At 35.5% G+C, this 16,565-nt stretch overlaps 1 protein-coding gene and 1 long non-coding RNA gene across 51 annotated transcripts; both read left to right on the plus strand.

The window, feature by feature from the left end:
- Nucleotides 1–4: 4 nt before the first annotated feature.
- On the plus strand, nucleotides 5–7,777 carry LOC117316595 (receptor-binding cancer antigen expressed on SiSo cells-like). Its single transcript, XM_033871258.1, has 5 exons — nucleotides 5–116; nucleotides 3,459–3,651; nucleotides 4,314–4,478; nucleotides 4,926–5,006; nucleotides 6,698–7,777. Exons 2-5 carry the CDS (start codon nucleotides 3,472–3,474, stop codon nucleotides 6,899–6,901), a joined length of 630 nt encoding a protein of 209 aa, XP_033727149.1. The 5' UTR covers nucleotides 5–116; nucleotides 3,459–3,471; the 3' UTR covers nucleotides 6,902–7,777.
- A 2,478-nt stretch (nucleotides 7,778–10,255) lies between these two features.
- On the plus strand, nucleotides 10,256–14,986 carry LOC117316598. 50 transcript variants are annotated; one of them, XR_004529936.1, is made up of 9 exons: nucleotides 10,256–10,847; nucleotides 10,908–10,969; nucleotides 11,234–11,264; nucleotides 11,528–11,585; nucleotides 11,618–11,766; nucleotides 11,826–12,032; nucleotides 12,091–13,371; nucleotides 13,432–13,882; nucleotides 13,935–14,986. It is a non-coding gene; the product is annotated as an uncharacterized LOC117316598 (long non-coding RNA). The 50 variants fall into 50 exon arrangements; XR_004529906.1 differs by lacking the exon at nucleotides 11,234–11,264 and adding an exon at nucleotides 11,321–11,409 and having other exon boundaries at nucleotides 10,256–11,114; XR_004529917.1 differs by lacking the exon at nucleotides 11,234–11,264 and adding an exon at nucleotides 11,321–11,409 and having other exon boundaries at nucleotides 10,256–11,114; nucleotides 11,709–11,766.
- The last annotated feature ends 1,579 nt before the right edge of the window (nucleotides 14,987–16,565 follow it).

Raw genomic sequence — 16,565 nt, forward strand, 5'->3', positions numbered from 1 at the left:
AATTGACGTCGAAGAAACCCAAAACTCGCACACAGATGGCAGCAGAAATCCTCGAGAATACTATGAAATATCCAGTGTAGTTGCGAGAAGAAAATAACGATTTGTGTTTAAAATTGGTATGCATTTCAATTTGTTTCAGTAGAATAAGTATGCCCAATCAAGGAAAAGGAAAAATCAATGATAGTCATCGTTCTTATTTAGGTTTTCAGTTTACGTACGTTAGGCCTAAACGACACGTAATATGTAGCAATGACAGGCATACGCAAGTTATGGCACTTTCCCATTCTGCCCCGTGTTAAATAGGTCAATATTGAATTCCATGTTTACCAGCTATAATTGTCGTTCTTTCTATTTTGACTACACAGTAATCACAATAAAGTATGTTCTACTTGTCTTTCATATGATTATAACGTTTATCGATGTTTTCTTCAGCAAAAACGCCTTTATTCATGGCCTCCCACAGCGTAAATATGGCGTCATTACTGCTATTTTGGTAGTCATGTGATAGCAAAAGAGGCCTAAAATATATATAAAGACACGTGTTAATCGGAATCAATTGTGTGTTTTGACTTAATAGGAATGCAAAGCAATATCTAATAGAAAATAGTCTGGCTACTGAAACTGGAGCGGAGAGACGAGGTACCGATAAAATCGTTAATATTTCCTTACTTTCCCTTTGTGACACCCCCTTGACAGTGATATTATGAAACCTAGGGCGCTTTTCTTTTAGAAAACATAACTTTCAAAACTTTAGGATGAAGCGCAACCGTGCGCAGGGTCAAAGAAGATGAGTATTCCACACTGAAATGTAATTCGCCATGATTTTCGAAGGGGAGGTAACTCTAATCTAGTAGTCGAAGTTTACTACTTAATAGAATATAAAAACGTACGGTAGGCCGATTAATCTAGCGTTGTTACACGAAAAAGTGGTCAATTTGAGTGGTGATCACTAGTTTTTATGGATGGTTATCATATAACAGTATGTTCTTTAATTTAAATGCAGATTCAGATTGCACTTCACTCATTTTTTTCCACAAAGAAATCAATTCAATTATCAAATATATTTCCATTTTCATACAGAAAAACGCAAAATTTCTTAATTTGGGAACACCAGACTGCCAGTGTATGCAAATTTGACAAATTTCAACGGCGTCATTCGATCATGAAAATTTTTGTTTTCCCTATATTTCAAAGTGCCATAATTCATTATTTTATCTCGGGATTTTATGATTGCTTTTGGGCTTCATTTCTTGGGAGTTAAGTAGTCCTATAATAATAAGACTTCGAAGATTCATATCGTTATTTTTTACGTTTATTATCAGGTGGGGGTTCCCCAACACACTGTAAATGTCAAGGTTACTGTCTTTCGAGTACCAGTGTGCTCTTATATGCCATTAAACCTATACAATAACAATATTTATCTGATATCAAAAACTTCAAACTTTTGATATAAATTTCACATTATTTGAACTTCAAACGAGCGAATGAAGGGATGGGGTCACTAGTAATAACATCAAGTAAATTATTTAGTTGTGTGAGTCCTTAAGCAGTATAAAATAATTTTGAGATTTGCTCCACATTTTTTTGCAACTATCGATAAGATTTCGAGGTTTGGCAGATAACAAAAATGTAAATATCCGATTATAAACGTAAAAAATAACGATAGGAACCTTCAAAGTCTTATATTATAGGACAAGGGACGAGGTATATTATATATACGCAGGTGTCACTATGATATTACACTGTTACAGACAGAATTATGGGCTCCATTATTTTTTTTTACAGAACTAGGGTTCTAATACAGGGTTGCTGCTTCTTATATTAAATCAGTGTTAAATTTTTGGTGCAATTGTTGAGAGGCAACAGTAAATTCCTCGATGATTGTACTATAGGGTTTTAATATTTGGTTTCAAGAAAAAGTAGTTTTTTGATATTTGACTTTTTAAACCAAATCTCCTATTTCCCTGAGTCAAAAATGTTTCATAGTAATAAAAAGATAAATACTAACTACAATGTATATTGAAAAACCTAATCTATACTATACCTATACTATTCATTTCAATTTTGCATTTTATTTAAATATGATGATCAGTAATATTGCAATACTGAGTCCAGTTGGTGACCCCTAATCAGGGCATCAAGTTGACCCTTGCGTTTTAGCAATTTCAGAAGTCAAGTCACTATTTCTGAGAAATCTGAAGGGTCAAAACATATGTCAAAGAGACAATTTCTTCAAACCCAAGAGGTGGATCTCATTTTGGGGACTCGAGAACATACTTTCGAGGGTCTACTGGATGACCTGCTAATGCTAGTATGATCGATGTATAGTGATAAACAATGTGAGACAAACTTTGTACAAATGACAGTATTATTATTTATAAGGTGGCTAGAATTTTAGTTTTTGATAAACTTTGACTAACATGTCTATACACATATCTAATAATTTATTCTCAAGTAAATAATTAGTAGTTTAAAACTTTAGTTCTGAAGTTTGAGGAGGCCCCAGTAACCATGAACCACATTTTTGTTATCAATACAAAATGACTGGGAAAAATACACTGACATTTTTGTTATTGCTTAAAAATTGAATATCTATAATACACTGTATACTGGTATAAGAAATGGCTTATTTGGATTATTTTTGGACCAAGGCTTATTTGCAGATAATACAGTATATATCTATATTACAAACCTAATCTCAGAATTCTCAAAACCAATGCATGGAGTCAACATTGATTCAGAAATGTTTATATTACATAATTACTAGATTTTTACCTTATTTTGTGGACAGAGGCTTATTTTGTGGACAGAGGCTTATTTGTGAACTGAGACTTATTTGTAGATAAATACATGATCAGGGCTCAAAAGTGGATATTATTATATTTACATGTACCAGGTGGCCTATTTGGCTACCAAGTCATAAAATCTGGGTGCCAATTGGAAAAGTTAGTCGCCCTGCCTAGTTGTCTTACTTTAAATAAAAATTCTTTTAATTCTTTAGTTCAATATAACATCTCTCTCTAACTTTTTTGATGTTGACTGTCATTTTAGCATTGGCTACAACCTTTGAAAGATTAACCAAATTGCAAATTTACACATTTTTTTAGTGGCCATGCAGGCGCCTTATAGGCCAATAACTGGTCGCAAATGGTGAATTTAAGGCGCCATGGCCACTAAAATTGGCGCCACTTTGAGCCCAGATGATTATATATATATTTCAAACCAAATCTCAGAATACTCAGAACCAATCCATGGAGTCAACATTGATTCAGGAATGTTTATATTACTTGAGTTACCAGATTTTTACCTTTTTTTTTACTGTTGCTTATTTGTGGACTGTTGCTTATTTGCAGATAAATACATGTATATATAGGTATAACAAGCTGAATCTCAAGATTCTCAAAATTGTTAACATTGCAGTTGAGTTACTAAATTTTCCATTTATTTTTGGTTGACAGATTTCCTGCCAACATGATAAAGGTTGTGTGGAACATCATCAAGAAGACTTTTGGTTTTGTGCTGCTGATATGTTCACCGTTCAAAAGACTTTTCTGTAGAAGGAAGAGGAGGACATCTGATACTGTTTTACCTTTAACAAATCATTACAGCATTCCACATGATTTTACACAAACCCCAAGTGCACCAAAACAGGTCAGTGGTATTGCCATTAATTTGTTAAATGATAAATATATTAAGTTAAAAAAAATTCCCTACAACAATATTAATGGATTGGAAGCCTATTCAAACTGTGTTACTTTTCCGTCTACATTGGTGTTGGCAGCTCCATTTATATCATTTTAGGAATTTTCTTACCATTGTGTGGATGTAAATACAACATTTTGGTGGATTTTGAGGATTGAAAAAAATACTTCCAAGATATATTCATTTTGAATTGAAATTTTGTACGCCCCTTCATGATCAGGTATCAATATAACATATGTAAACACGATTTTGGCCCATTTGATTAGAATTTAAGGTTAATGTATTATGAGAGTTAAAGGGCAATGAGACAGGTACTTCTTGGATGAAATCTGTTTAAAACAAAGTGTTCTGAACATGTGGATACAGAAATGTGCGATATATATGTTGGTGGTGTATTTGGATGACTTTCTCCACTGGTCGGGGACCGTAAGCCTGCATGCCCTCTTATGCAGCTGTATGAAGGGGTGGATGGTGGTATGGCTGTTGAGTTCTGGACGTGTTGAAGTTTGGTGGCTCGGATATCCTGTCTATAGTTTGAGGCTGACTTGGTGGAAAGACCGACTGTGCAACAACATATTCTCATAATACCCTGTGATATTTTTTGGTTTCAGCCTGAGCTGCAGTCTTGGGAGAATTGGGATCAAGATCAAAACAACAGTTCCAGATCACAAAATCACAATTACTCAAGGTCAAGGTCAATGTCTCATGAAGATTCATCTGAACCAGAACCTGATTATTTTCAAGACATGACTCCAACTATTAAGAGACAGAAAAAGGTGAACACATGACAAATCATTATTTGTTTGCTATGATATAACAGAAATTGTTTAATCCAGTAATATTGCTCGTGATAAATCAAGCATAGATGATTTCAACATGCATGGCAGCCATTTTGATAATATCACCATTGTCACTTCTAGTGAATGAAGAATAAAATATTGATACAGAAACTGGACCTTCCTTAGTGAATAGTGAGTAGCGCATATGGTCCATAGTTAGTCTTATACGAAATTCAAAGTCATTCCACTTTCAAGATGGTTGCTGTGGCAGCCATCTTGAAAATCTTAAAATGACTACTTTTCCTGAACAGAAAGTTGTATTGTGACAGGAAGCATGCTAATGATTGAAGTGTGGTCTACAGATGGTTCAAACTTAAATTAGATATTTACCTATAATTTTGCCTTTGTTTAGTCAGTATATTTCGATTACATGAACATTTGCAGGTGTTGATTAAGCAGAAAGAAGAAATGCGAAACCAATCCAATATGTTTGCTGTGTCTGCTTCAGATTTACCTTTATCTGCTGTAAGTAAACTCTCAGTTCAAAGGTCAGAGTTCACAAGGGAATCAGTGCTCTGATTATAAGTATATGTTATTTAATTGTTGTTATTGTAATGGGTAAGGTTGTAAAAGTTTCCATGACTGATCAGTGACCATAAACCTACCATATCTCTCACCCAGAGGCACATACACCAAGGTATGGGGCTAGGTAGGATAAGAACATGACAATGGAATAAAGTTTCCATAACTGATATGCTTTATACCTAACTTAACTTACCTCCAGAGGCTCACACATCGGGGTACTTCATGAAAGATGGGTTTTAGTGCAGGAAAATGGAATAGCCATTGTTAATGGGTGGTCAGTTGGCAGAGTAGTAACACACTCACACAGTAAGATTTCATTTAGGAGACTGTGGTCCATTCAATAACCTGATCGGATGTGATAAGCGAAAGGTATGGGACCACCTGCCCGACCACATGGCGTTTCTCAAAGTTCTCTAGTTCCTCCCAAAGTAAGACCCTCATTTGGGTCAATAAGAGAATTTTATTGTTATGACTGGGGCTTTTTTTAAGATAACGGAAGTTTATGGTAATAGCAATTGTTACAGTTTTTGCGCTCTTGACCGGAACGTCGGGTGAGCAAATGCCACGGTCAATCATCCGTCCGCCATACGTTTGCATCAAATCGCTTGAACCAAATTTGGTCAGAAAGATCCTTTGGAGAAAGGGAATTGTGACTCCGACCCTAAGGGCAAGAAGGGCTGGGCCCAATAGGGGAAATAGAGGCAAATCCTTAGAATTGCTATTTGGCACAAATTACTCAATTGATTTGAATCAAAGTTTGTCAGCAACATTCTTAGGGGAAGGGAAATAGATTTTGCATAAATGGTGCATCTGACCCCTTGGGACCAGAGGGAGCAGGGCCCAATATAAGTAAGTCATTTTAATTGCTATTTGTATTTTTGAAACTGTTAACATTCCAACCCGATAACCATATATAGCATTGCAGGGCATCAAGAGATAAACACAATCCTGGGGTCTTTTCCCACCCCTAGGGACTTAGATTCTTTGATGTTCCTCTGAAACTATTGAGATCCACACCATATAACTATATATAGCATTGTTGGGCATAAAGAGATAAACACAATCATGTTGTAAAAATAGGCCCTGGGGTCTACCCCATCCCTGGGAACTTAGTTTCTTGGTTATATTTTTGAAACTGTTATGATCCTTACCCTATAACCATACTGTATATAGCATTGTTGGGCATCAAGAGATAAACACAATCCTGATGAATGAAAATAGGCCAAGGGGTCTTTTCCTACCCCAAGGGACTTATACTTATTTTCTTTAAATGTAATCATGTTGTAAAAACAATCTCTGGGTTCGTTTAACATCCCTAGGGAGCATGGACTTCAAATCAGTTGAGATCCCCCACGCTTAACTAAAAAAAGGCATTGTTCAACACCAACAAACAAAGCTATTCATGAATTCAACATGAATATTATTTTTGACATTTGGTCAAATCCAACCAAGTGAAGGATACAGGCCCTCTGGGCCTCTTGTTTACTGAACTATAATAGACATGGATTTGTTTAACATAAAATTTACCAGGCAAAGCCTTTCAGGGATCAGGGTTAGGTACTTAGATGATCCTCTTGAACACATACATGTATTTAAATCTTACCTAGTGAAGATTTTCCCCGATGTTTCAGGGGTCGGAATTAGGCACTTGGGACGACCGAGAGACTGGCTGGGACAATGAAGCTGGTGAAGATTTGTCGTGGCAAGCTGAGGCTGCTATAAAGGAACAGAAACGGTCGGAGCGTCGGGAACGAAATTTGGAACAACAGCGTCGGCGGCAAGAAAAAGAATATTCTAAAAGAGACGCAACATTTTCAGCAGTGAGGCTTTCTTGACATGAATGATTGAATGCTAATTTAAGAGAAATGGGATTTTTATTGTATAAAGTTCGTATCATTATTATATGCATAAAAACATCCATTTCATTGTTAAAATTTGTTTTGACTATATATAACATGCTGTAGGGAATGACAGTAAACAACTATGACTATATATATATATATATTAGCAAGAAATTGGAAAGTTTTGTGTTATTTCATTTCATTTGTAGATTTTCAATACATATAATGATACTGTTGAATTTTCCCTTAACAGATTTTTTAATACCTGGTATTTGGAAGCATTTCTATGGTTATAGCCTTTAAAATCAAGAGTGAAAGGATATTTTTTAAAAGGTCACCAAAAAAAAAGGTCTTTTAATCAATTTCATGGGATATTCGTCAGATTAGTACATATTTCACTATTGTACATGTAATTGAATTAGATGATTGGGAAACTGTTGCCCATATGATAATGTTTTAATAAAAAAACCAGTATAGGGCGATTATAGTAAAATATAATCATAAGGAAAATATTAATCATAAAATACTCAGGCGTTACAATACCAGTAAATCTACTAGTTTTGCCCCTATCGCAGGGATGAAATTCCAACATCAAAATCACCCTGAAATGCCATTCAAGTGGATCAATCTATTCTTTATCATGATGATATATTGTATCTTCAGTTGGGTGCGTCCTTGCAGCACTATTACATAAGTGGGTGTTACACTGCTTTTCAATGCTATATTTGAAAATTATATTGATTATGTTAGCCAAAGAATGAAATTACCATTTTTTTTTAATTTGGGCAGGTTATGGTCCAAATCAGGTGGGATTTTGGGTCTAATGTAATGTAAAAAAAAAAAGACAGAATTTAGATTAAGCATTAGATGTTTGATAACAGCAAACTTGCATCAGCACTTCCAGTCAATCAAGATGGATAAGGGGAGGTAACTGCAAATGTTTCCCTTTAGAATATATGTAAATGTATTGGCCTGCTTTGGGCGTCTACTATAGTGACTATGGTCTTACTATTGTAGAAGTGAACTCACTTTGGTTACATGTGATGCGCATGTGTAGAGAAACAAGAAGTTACAATGCGCATGTCTAGTCGACATTGCTCAACTACTTAGTCCCACTTCAGCAACTAGGCTACGTTTGCGCATGCGTCACCAATTGGAAGTATGGCATTAGACGGAACAGCCTGACTATAATAAATAGTTGATGCTCAAAGTAGGCCAATGTATTCTGAGCTAGACACCAGCCCGTTTTCTTCTTGATAATCCTGATGAAAATCTTCTTGATAATCCTGATGAAAATCTTCTTGATAATCCTGATGAAAATCTTGATAATCCTGATGAAAATCTTGATAATCCTGATGAAAATCTTCTTGATAATCCTGATGAAAATCTTCTTGATAATCCTGATGAAAATCTTGATAATCCTGATGAAAATCTTCTTGATAATCCTGATGAAAATCTTCTTGATAATCCTGATGAAAATCTTGATAATCCTGATGAAAATCTTCTTGATAATCCTGATGAAAATCTTGATAATCCTGATGAAAATCTTGATAATCCTGATGAAAATCTTCTTGATAATCCTGATGAAAAGCTCTGTATCCTGTCACAATGTTATTTATCACAGTGAAAATAACAGTCAAATATCTTTGTTATAAACTCGAAGACAATACTACAGGAAACTCCACAGGACCCATCTCATTGTGATGAAGGACTGATGAATTACATGTATATATTGTATTGTTTTACAAAATTTGAAAGTATTTTCACTTTATATCTTAAAAAGAATGATATTCCTGAGGAGATTATTTAACATATCCAATCTAGGTAAAATATTTTTTACTAGACTGTTTGAATCTGAGCTCAAAAATCTGGGATCGAGTCTAGTCAAATCTGCAATTTTCTTGTGAAAAATATGTATGTAAAATTTTGTGTGTGTAATTGATAATTTGATAATTTATATTATTCATACTTATCAATATAGAGGTATATGAGATAATATTAGGTAAAAGAACCTATGGATTACTCCAATTGGAATTTATCAAATTGTATGGACTGATTAGAATTTAATCTGTGCCTGCAGAGACTAAAATGGCCCAGAGCCCCGACTCCACAGTCCATATTATAATACATGTACACATACATGGGTCTTACATAGGGGCTAGGAACTTGTGTACATGTGGCTTTATTATTATTATCTGATGTAGCCTTTCAAGATTAAATAAGACATTAAGTTAATCTTCATTAAAACATATTTCTTATTAGGAAGATATCGTAACATAATTATGTACATGTGTTTCTACATGTACCTATACAATGGTCACGTGGGGAATTTTGCAATTATAATTTTTATATTTTTTATTAAATGTTTGAATGGTGTTTAAAATTATGGCCTGCATCATGTATATGTAAATACAGTGTATATACGAAACAAGAGGGAGAATGGAGATATGTGTTCACAGGATGTAGAAATATTTCTGTTGTTACAAACTTGAGTATATTTGATGTTCTCTTTCATAAGAGAGTTCCAGCTTTAGCTTCTGAATTAATTCAGACCTTATGAATGCTATTTTTAGGTCATCTGAGACATAGTCTCAAGTGACCTATTCCAACCGCCTTTTTCCTGTCGTCGTGCTTCGTCGGCCATCCATCCATAAACAATTTACATTTTTGACTTCTATAAAACCGCTGAACCATATTCAATGAAATAATTTGACAGGAAGCTTTCTTGGCCAAAGGTCAACCAAATTTATAAATATTAATCAAGTGGCCTGAAGGGTGAGGCCAAAAAGAATCAAATTGACTAAAATTTCAGAAATCTTCTCAACTCCCAGAAATGTTAGAGTCAAACACTCGTCATGATAGAATGGTCATAAGGTCCTTCACCAAAAGTGTGAATTTCCTGATCCTGGGGTCTCACAATTCCCCCTGGGATAAAGTTGATAATAGTTAATATTGAGAAATCACATTTTTTAGCATTATTTATTCCAATTGCTATCGAAAATAATACAAATTTGGTTAGAATTATCAGCAGGGGGTGCCTGTTATAAACTACATGTGTATTTGCACTGACTGACCCCCAGGGACTTATGATTAACTGAAATTTCAAGAAAGTTCTTCTCAAGACCTAAATAAGGTAGAATCAATTACTCTTCATATATGGAAGGGTCTTAAGGTGCTTTACCAAAATTGTGAATTTTATGACCTTAGGGTCTCACATTTGCCCCGGGGGAGGGGGTAAACTTTACCATAGTTTATATAGGGAAATCACAATTTTGACTATCATTTGTTTGATTTCTATTGGAATTCATTCTTACTTTGTTAACAGTATCAGCATGGGATGACAGCTTGATGGTTTGCACATGTTGGCCCTGACTGATCCCCCTTGGCTGACAGAAAAGGGTCAATTAAATTAACATAAATATTTCAAAACTCAGGTGACTGTTAAGGCCCAGGGGCCTGTTGTTTGTTGGTGCAATTTTAGCTAATTATCCTTAGATTTTCTCCAGAAAATACAAGGCAACTTTTATATATATATACTGCTAAAATAAAAGTTGCTTCTTTTAATGTTTAAATTTCTTTAGTTTTACCAAAAGTTTGACATATTTTTTGCAGAAATTATGAAACAGACATGATTTCCTCTATACATTTCATAATCAGGCTATCTCAGTATTATAAATATCAGTTCCCATCTTTATTACTTAAAAACTAAACCGCCATTCAATCATTAGTTTGGGCAGAAGTATGTTACTAAACAAGGGAGGTACATGTGACTATGTTACTAAACAAGGGAGGTACATGGGACTGTTACTAAACAAGGGAGGTACATGTGACTATGTTACTAAACAAGGGAGGTACATGTGACTGTTACTGAACAAGGGAGGTACATGTGACTGTTACTAAACAAGGGAGGTACATGTAACTATGTTACTAAACAAGGGAGGTACATGTGACCATGTTACTAAACAAGGGAGGTACATGTGACTGTTACTAAACAAGGGAGGTACATGTGACTATGTTACTAAACAAGGGAGGTACATATGACTATGTTACTAAACAAGGGAGGTACATGTGACTGTTACTAAACAAGGGAGATACATGTGACTGTTACTAAACAAGGGAGGTACATGTGACTGTTACTAAACAAGGGAGGTACATGTAACTGTTACTAAACAAGGGAGGTACATGTGACTGTTACTAAACAAGGGAGGTACATGTGACTGTTACTAAACAAGGGGAGGTACATGTAACTGTTACTAAACAAGGGGAGGTACATGTGACTGTTACTAAACAAGGGAGGTACATGTAACTGTTACTAAACAAGGGGAGGTACATGTAACTATGTTACTAAACAAGGGAGGTACATGTGACTTACTAAACAAGGGAGGTACATGTGACTGTTACTAAACAAGGGAGGTACATGTGACTATGTTACTAAACAAGGGAGGTACATGTGACTGTTACTAAACAAGGGAGGTACATGTGACTGTTACTAAACAAGGGAGGTACATGTGACTGTTACTAAACAAGGGAGGTACATGTGACTGTTACTAAACAAGGGAGGTACATGTGACTGTTACTAAACAAGGGGAGGTACATGTAACTGTTACTAAACAAGGGGAGGTACATGTGACTGTTACTAAACAAGGGAGGTACATGTGACTGTTACTAAACAAGGGAGGTACATGTGACTATGTTACTAAACAAGGGGAGGTACATGTAACTATGTTACTAAACAAGGGAGGTACATGTGACTGTTACTAAACAAGGGAGGTACATGTAACTATGTTACTAAACAAGGGAGGTACATGTGACTGTTACTAAACAAGGGAGGTACATGTGACTGTTACTAAACAAGGGAGGTACATGTGACTATGTTTACTAAACAGGGAGGTACATGTGAACTGTTACCAACAGGGAGGTACATGTGACTATGTTACTAAACAAGGGAGGTACATGTGACTGTTACTAAACAAGGGAGGTACATGTAACTATGTTACTAAACAAGGGAGGTACATGTGACTGTTACTAAACAAGGGAGGTACATGTGACTGTTACTAAACAAGGGAGGTACATGTGACTGTTACTAAACAAGGGAGGTACATGTGACTGTTACTAAACAAGGGAGGTACATGTGACTTACTAAACAAGGGAGGTACATGTGACTATGTTACTAAACAAGGGAGGTACATGTAACTATGTTACTAAACAAGGGAGGTACATGTGACTGTTACTAAACAAGGGAGGTACATGTGACTGTTACTAAACAAGGGAGGTACATGTGACTATGTTACTAAACAAGGGAGGTACATGTAACTATGTTACTAAACAAGGGAGGTACATGTGACTGTTACTAAACAAGGGAGGTACATGTAACTATGTTACTAAACAAGGGAGGTACATGTGACTGTTACTAAACAAGGGAGGTACATGTGACTGTTACTAAACAAGGGAGGTACATGTGACTGTTACTAAACAAGGGAGGTACATGTGACTTACTAAACAAGGGAGGTACATGTGACCATGTTACTAAACAAGGGAGGTACATGTGACTGTTACTAAACAAGGGAGGTACATGTGACTATGTTACTAAACAAGGGAGGTACATGTGACTATGTTACTAAACAAGGGAGGTACATGTAACTATGTTACTAAACAAGGGAGGTACATGTGACTGTTACTAAACAAGGGAGGTACATGTAACTATGTTACTAAACAAGGGAGGTACATGTGACTGTTACTAAACAAGGGAGGTACATGTGACTGTTACTAAACAAGGGAGGTACATGTGACTGTTACTAAACAAGGGAGGTACATGTGACTGTTACTAAACAAGGGAGGTACATGTGACTGTTACTAAACAAGGGAGGTACATGTGACTATGTTACTAAACAAGGGAGGTACATGTAACTATGTTACTAAACAAGGGAGGTACATGTGACTGTTACTAAACAAGGGAGGTACATGTGACTGTTACTAAACAAGGGAGGTACATGTGACTATGTTACTAAACAAGGGAGGTACATGTAACTATGTTACTAAACAAGGGAGGTACATGTGACTGTTACTAAACAAGGGAGGTACATGTAACTATGTTACTAAACAAGGGAGGTACATGTGACTGTTACTAAACAAGGGAGGTACATGTGACTGTTACTAAACAAGGGAGGTACATGTGACTGTTACTAAACAAGGGAGGTACATGTGACTTACTAAACAAGGGAGGTACATGTGACCATGTTACTAAACAAGGGAGGTACATGTGACTGTTACTAAACAAGGGAGGTACATGTGACTATGTTACTAAACAAGGGAGGTACATGTGACTATGTTACTAAACAAGGGAGGTACATGTAACTATGTTACTAAACAAGGGAGGTACATGTGACTGTTACTAAACAAGGGAGGTACATGTGACTGTTACTGAACAAGGGAGGTACATATGACTATGTTACTAAACAAGGGAGGTACATGTAACTATGTTACTAAACAAAGGAGGTACATGTAACTGTTACTAAACAAGGGAGGTACATGTAACTGTTACTAAACAAGGGAGGTACATGTGACTATGTTACTAAACAAGGGAGGTACATATGACCATGTTACTAAACAAGGGAGGTACATGTGACCATGTTACTAAACAAGGGAGGTACATGTGACTGTTACTAAACAAGGGAGGTACATGTGACTATGTTACTAAACAAGGGAGGTACATGTAACTATGTTACTAAACAAGGGAGGTACATTTGACTGTTACTAAACAAGGGAGGTACATGTGACTTACTAAACAAGGGAGGTACATGTAACTATGTTACTAAACAAGGGAGGTACATGTGACTGTTACTAAACAAGGGAGGTACATGTAACTGTTACTAAACAAGGGAGGTACATGTGACTATGTTACTAAACAAGGGAGGTACATGTGACCATGTTACTAAACAAGGGAGGTACATGTGACTATGTTACTAAACAAGGGAGGTACATGTGACTTCAACAGGGAGGTACATGTAACTGTTACTAAACAAGGGAGGTACATGTGACTATGTTACTAAACAAGGGAGGTACATGTGACTATGTTACTAAACAAGGGAGGTACATGTGACTATGTTACTAAACAAGGGAGGTACATGTAACTGTTACTAAACAAGGGAGGTACATGTGACTGTTACTAAACAAGGGAGGTACATGTGACTATGTTACTTAACAAGGGAGGTACATGTGACTATGTTACTAAACAAGGTAGGTACATGTGACCATGTTACTAAACAAGGGAGGTACAGGTGACTATGTTACTAAACAATGTAGATACATGTTACTATTGTAATTGGAAAGGCTCATTCAATATTGACACTACCTAATTTAAAACAATTTAAAGATATAATTACAACATCCTTTCTTTATTTCTTTTTTTTCTATAATCGAAATAATAATGAAAAATAACCCTTTGGCATTAAGAACATTTTACAGTATTTTAATTTCCTTATCCGAGTTGGTTGTAATATCAAAATGATATAATGATTTTCATTGATCTGTCTTGTTTATGTCCATGCAGTCAATTCCATTTCATTGATAAAATCATATTTTGTCTATGAAAAATGCAATCTTAATACTTAAAAATAAATAAATAAAAAAAACCAATCATATACACACGTATTCCAAATTTGTATTAAAACATCAACAGGGTACATGTTTTACCTTGATTTCTGATCAGCCTTAAATTTTCTGGAACCAGCAAGTCTTAAGTCAAGTAACCAAGCGTCCTACCACTAAACCACTGTGCCTCCTTATTAGTGTATCATATTACCAGATATAAGTACATGTGTCTTGCTCACATACATGTAATTGTGCTACAATGTAAGTTCCTGTGCAGCATTGTGGACCAAAAGCTGGTTGGGAATTTCAAATACACAGAGTCAGATTAGACAGGTTTTTACTGTTCTGTGTTCTGCAGTGTTCAGTTGAATGTAAATTGGAGATCACATTGGATCAACTTTTATTATTAGGGGATTTCTGATGATATCTAAAAGCATGATTATGTCTTTAAATTGTTGAATCTCGAATAAAATGATATAAAGTATGCTGTTCTGTGGTATGTGTTATTAATTCGTTCTTAGTAAAATTTAATCTTCGGATTTCATTTTTAGCTCACCTGGCCCAAATGGCCAAGTGAGCTTATGCGGTGGTGCAGCATCCGTCCTCCATCCGTGCTAATTTTCCTTCAAAGAACTTCTACTCCATAACCAAGGGACCCATGGACTTTGATATTGGGCCAGAAGCATGCTGTTGTAATTGCTAATAAGTTTGTTCAAATGAATGACCTTGACTTATATTCAAGTTTACAGAGGTAAAATGTGCTTAAGTCTTTGAATTTTGGCTTCCCAATATTCAATAAGGGCAGTGATTTGATACTTGATCTACAGCATGTTGGACTGAAGTGCAACCCAATTTGTTTAAATGAATGACCTTGATCTACATTCAATGGTTTTTTCTCGATAACAAAAAGGTCCAGATGCCTTATTTTGGGCATGTCACATGTTGGGATGAAATGCTACCTAGTTTGTGTAATTAACTGACCTTGGGTCACGGGTCAAATTTGTTTAAAATAAATAAGTTCTTCTGAAAACTCCAGGGATTAGAGTGATGACATTTGGCCAGTGGTATGCTGTGATGTATGGCAGCCTACCTTGGGCATTGGTATTCAGATGAATAATTACCTTAACATAAACTTCAAGGTCATTGAAGTCAAAGATGTTTAACCTTAAACCTAATTCTCAGATTAATGCCAGGGGAGCATACATACCCGTTGGGCCTCTTGTTGATATATCCATGCCCCCACATTTTATGGTTGAGAGAATAATGTATACTTGCAGTGTTATCCCTGGCCATCATTCTATCATAATGTCGTTTTCTCTCTCTTTTTTAATCTATGTAATAAAACAAATTGTTTAAATTACCAATTATCTGCACCATAGCTCCGACCGTCCGGTTCACTTTGATCCAATTTAAGTTCGTAGTTTTTATACCACAAAAGTGTAACGCGGTATACACTTTTAACTGTAAAAGAAATAAAATATAAAATGTGTATCATAGGATTCGGCTAGCCACATTTTACATGAAAATGTATCAAACGTGTTCGGTGGATATTGTCCAAGTTGATTCTTCACATTCGTGTTTGTATTACACATGCGCTAACACTAACTCGATACTGAAAGCCTTTTAAAAAGATAGATATTTGGTTTTATTTTTTTCAGATCGTCCGAGGTTTATATTTTACTCGGGTTAATAAAACCATGTATCAAAAATCAAAAGGCAATAATAGTTTTATTAAAAATGGCATTTAAGTAATCAAAAACATGAGTGAATGCAAGCAAAATGTAAAAGAGACTGCAAATGAAAATGAACCATTTAAAACACTACACACTTTAACCAGTATAACTATCAAATTACATTTTATGTATCAATTAATCAGCAATATTATCCTTCCAAAAGTTTCAGAGACTTGGTAGAATGGTCTGTAGTTTTGTGCCAAAACACCAGTATGGAAGCTGGTGCCTGTTTGGAACGGTCTGTTTAGCACGCTCATTATATTAATTACTTAAAGATCGATTATGCCATAAATACACTGTATGTATATTTTCTATACACAACATACTTTCTTGTA

This window comes from Pecten maximus, chromosome 18, assembly GCF_902652985.1.
Source record: "Pecten maximus chromosome 18, xPecMax1.1, whole genome shotgun sequence".
Taxonomy (NCBI): Eukaryota; Metazoa; Mollusca; class Bivalvia; order Pectinida; family Pectinidae; genus Pecten; species Pecten maximus.